Here is a 3,217-nt window from a genome sequence, read left to right on the forward strand (position 1 = left end):
ACTACGCACGCGCAGTTTAAATTCGCCGTCAAATACGCCGATGTGGCTCCTGTGCCTTTAAACTCGTGGTAGTTTGACTTTTCCCGCAGGTTTTTAAAGCGAACCGTTGCAATGAAATTTGCCGTTGTGTCTTTGTTTTGGCTCTGCGGCTTTATTTCGGCGGAAGAAAACGAGAGGCTGCCGAATAAATGCGAAGGTAGGAGCAGAAACTAGCACCAGCAGCTATTCTTGGACCTGCCCACAGTTACCAAACTTCTTGTTAACGTGTGACTTTTGATCTCGGTCAGTGTGTAAGTTTCTGACAGTCGAGCTGCAGGACGCTCTGGAGAAAACCGCTCGCTCCCGTGAAGTCTTGGAGGTCGGAGAAGTGTTGGGCACCGGCAAAAGAAGGAAAAAGATCAAATACAACACCTCGTAGGTATCTCTGAATGAGGACATGCAACTTATTTGAAGCTTTTTTATGGGATTTCTTTGTGGCATGTTTGAGCTGTACTGCAGGCTGTGACCTGTGTCTGACTGTGAGACCAGTAGTTAACCCCGTGTGTTTGAATGCAGGGAAACTCGGCTGACTGAGGCTGTAGACAACATATGCGAGCGCATCCTGGAGTATAATGTTCATGCAGAGAGGCCTGGCAGCCTGAGATATGCTAAGGTAATCTAACAGGTTTTTTTTAATACTTGTGCATTAAAAAGTTGGTCACGTGGTCCATATTGCTTCAGTTTGTGTGTCAGACTGACATTTAGCTCGTTTGTGTGTCTGCAGGGCTCCAGTCAGACCATGACGACCCTGAAGAATCTGGTACACAAAGGGGTTCAAGTGGACTTGGGGATGCCGTACGAGCTGTGGGACGAGCCCTCTGTGGAGGTGACAGACATGAAAAAACAGGTGTGTGTGTGTGTGTGTGTGTGTGTGTGTGTGTGTGTGTGTGTTAAATGCACGTTTTGCTCCACATTTTGTAAAGTGCATAAGTTATTTGATGACACTGTATATGTAATCATTTCGTCATATTACACTATATTGTGGTGGGCATTATGCAGGTGCTGCTATGGAAACCAAGAGGAAATGTGTTTAATGTAGTGTACACTTAAATTAATTGATATTAATTACTTGGTGTGTGTTAGTGTGAGACGATGCTGGAGCAGTATGAGGATGTGGTGGAGAACTGGTACTTCCATCATCAGGACCAGAGGCTGGAGAATTTCCTCTGTGAGAACCACGTCCTCGAGACATCAGAGCAAGGTGGGAGATGCATGGTGCCAAAACAAGTTACTGGTTGGCAGATGATATTTATATTTTAAGTCGCACTTTGTTGAGAATGTAAACACCCTGCCAAAATGATTACATTCATATACCAGGAAACGCAACAGAGAAAATAAGAACTTCTCATTTCCTCTGTTTTGTAAATTGAATCGAGCCCAGGGTTAATTCAAACAGGCCCTGAAGTCAAATCACAAAATTTATACAATACAACATTTTTAAAGTGTGTATGTGAGCAAAAGAGAGGACGTCAGATTCTAGGATAAACTGGAACTGTGGTGTGAGTACATGCAAAGAGCCAATTCTGTTTTCATTTGGTTACCTGCAAGCCACTTTGCAAACCACCTGCACCCAAACTCATCTTTGATGCTGTGTCTCACTGAATTATTGCTAATCCTGTTATCACTCATGTCTGCCCTCTTCTGTAAGGGAGTCCTGCTGCTCGCCCTGCGGTTTGGACATTTGTTAGTGTTTGTGTCTATTTGTAGATATTTGGCTACAAAGAGGGAGAGATTTACTCAGACATGCTTGCACAAAGTCCTCCAACTGTAAGCATGGATGATGCTGTGCATTTATTATTTTTATTTATTTATTTTTAACCACAGCTATCGGAGAATGTTTGTTTGCATGTAAAGTGACTGAAATGTGAACTGAAACCACACAGCCCTTTGTGTTTTCTTTCTCTCCTTCCCTCAGAATGTCTAAAGGAGGTGTGGAAAGGAGACATGGGGGACAAAGAAGGAGCTGAGGAGGAGGAGGTAGAAGAGGGAAAAATTCATGATGCCGGGGAGCTTTGAAGAAGACAAGGGGAACAAAGAAGACAACACTACACCTCAGTTACAGGTTTTTCTAACTGCAAACTGGTGGACAGAAGCTGAAATCGTTTGAGAGGGTTTCAAATATTCAGTAAAAGTTACACTTAGATATATAGCTTTACGATGAACACGTGCAACATGACACTTTATAGGATTTAACCCTAAACGTCTTCCATTATTTTGTATGTGTGGCCTTTCTAAACTGTTACAGCGCTCCCTGTGAGGTTTTATAACCTTTATCTTTAATATTTGAATGTTAGATCATCATGTGACTTCTCCCTTTGCCACAGTCATGGTACATATCAGTATTGTTGTATCCCTAATTGCAGACTTGAAGTGCAGTATGTACAGTTTTTTTCATGTTTAATAAAATACTACTTTTACAGTGCCTCCGTACAAAATCACTCATGAAATACACATCTTTGTTTATTTAATCTTGTTTCTGTATGATCTGACTAGATTAATAACTGCCAATTTTTTTTTTTTTTTTTTTTTTTTAAAAACTGAGAAAGGCTATTTAAAAAGAAGAAAAATCTCCTGTTGAAAATTCACCTGTTTGGGGGGGAGAAAACAAGCAAAAAAGAGCAGCATAATGAACACAACACCATCGCATTAAAGTTGACATTAATGCGATAACATTGAATGTTGATGTGCAGCACTCAGGACCGACAGCGCACAATGTTCTTTGAGGTAGCAACCAAGAAAGGTGTGGTTTGTCTATGAACAGGGAACACCCGTGTGTACACCTGTGTGGATGAGCGCACTTTAATTAAAAGGTTTCTTCATGTAACGATCTGCTAGAGGGTGTAGGGAGCCATAGCCCTGTCCTCCAGGGCATGAAGCTTGCATGGAGAAGATCCAGGACCCAGACATCCAAAGGCCCCAGAGTGCGAGGGGCATCCGTGCCACCCTCCTGGGAAGAGCTGAGGAGAGCCCCAGAGCAGGGGTCACCCAGCAGCCTCAGAGCAGAAGCCAGAGGGGGCTGGAAGAGTGAACCGAGCCGAGGGCCCCCCACCCCATAGAAGAGGCCAGACTGAGCTACGGCCGCCAGTCCCCCCCCCAAGCAGCCACCGGGAGCGAGCCAGAACATACCTGCGCGCCCAGCCCCGGACACCAAGAACCAACAACGCCTGAGGGCATCAGC

General features: G+C 44.1%; 1 protein-coding gene across 1 annotated transcript; it reads left to right on the forward strand.

Annotated features, from left to right (window-relative positions):
* Window positions 1-2,474, forward strand: cnpy4 (canopy FGF signaling regulator 4). Its single transcript, XM_005939685.3, has 6 exons — window positions 1-196; window positions 288-414; window positions 556-652; window positions 764-886; window positions 1,123-1,240; window positions 1,955-2,474. Exons 1-6 carry the CDS (start codon window positions 112-114, stop codon window positions 2,053-2,055), a joined length of 651 nt encoding a protein of 216 aa, XP_005939747.1. The 5' UTR covers window positions 1-111; the 3' UTR covers window positions 2,056-2,474.
* Window positions 2,475-3,217: the final 743 nt, after the last annotated feature.

The sequence above is a fragment of the Haplochromis burtoni genome, unplaced genomic scaffold (assembly GCF_018398535.1).
Source record: "Haplochromis burtoni strain Fernald_Lab_line unplaced genomic scaffold, NCSU_Asbu1 Contig_260, whole genome shotgun sequence".
Classification (NCBI taxonomy): Eukaryota; Metazoa; Chordata; class Actinopteri; order Cichliformes; family Cichlidae; genus Haplochromis; species Haplochromis burtoni.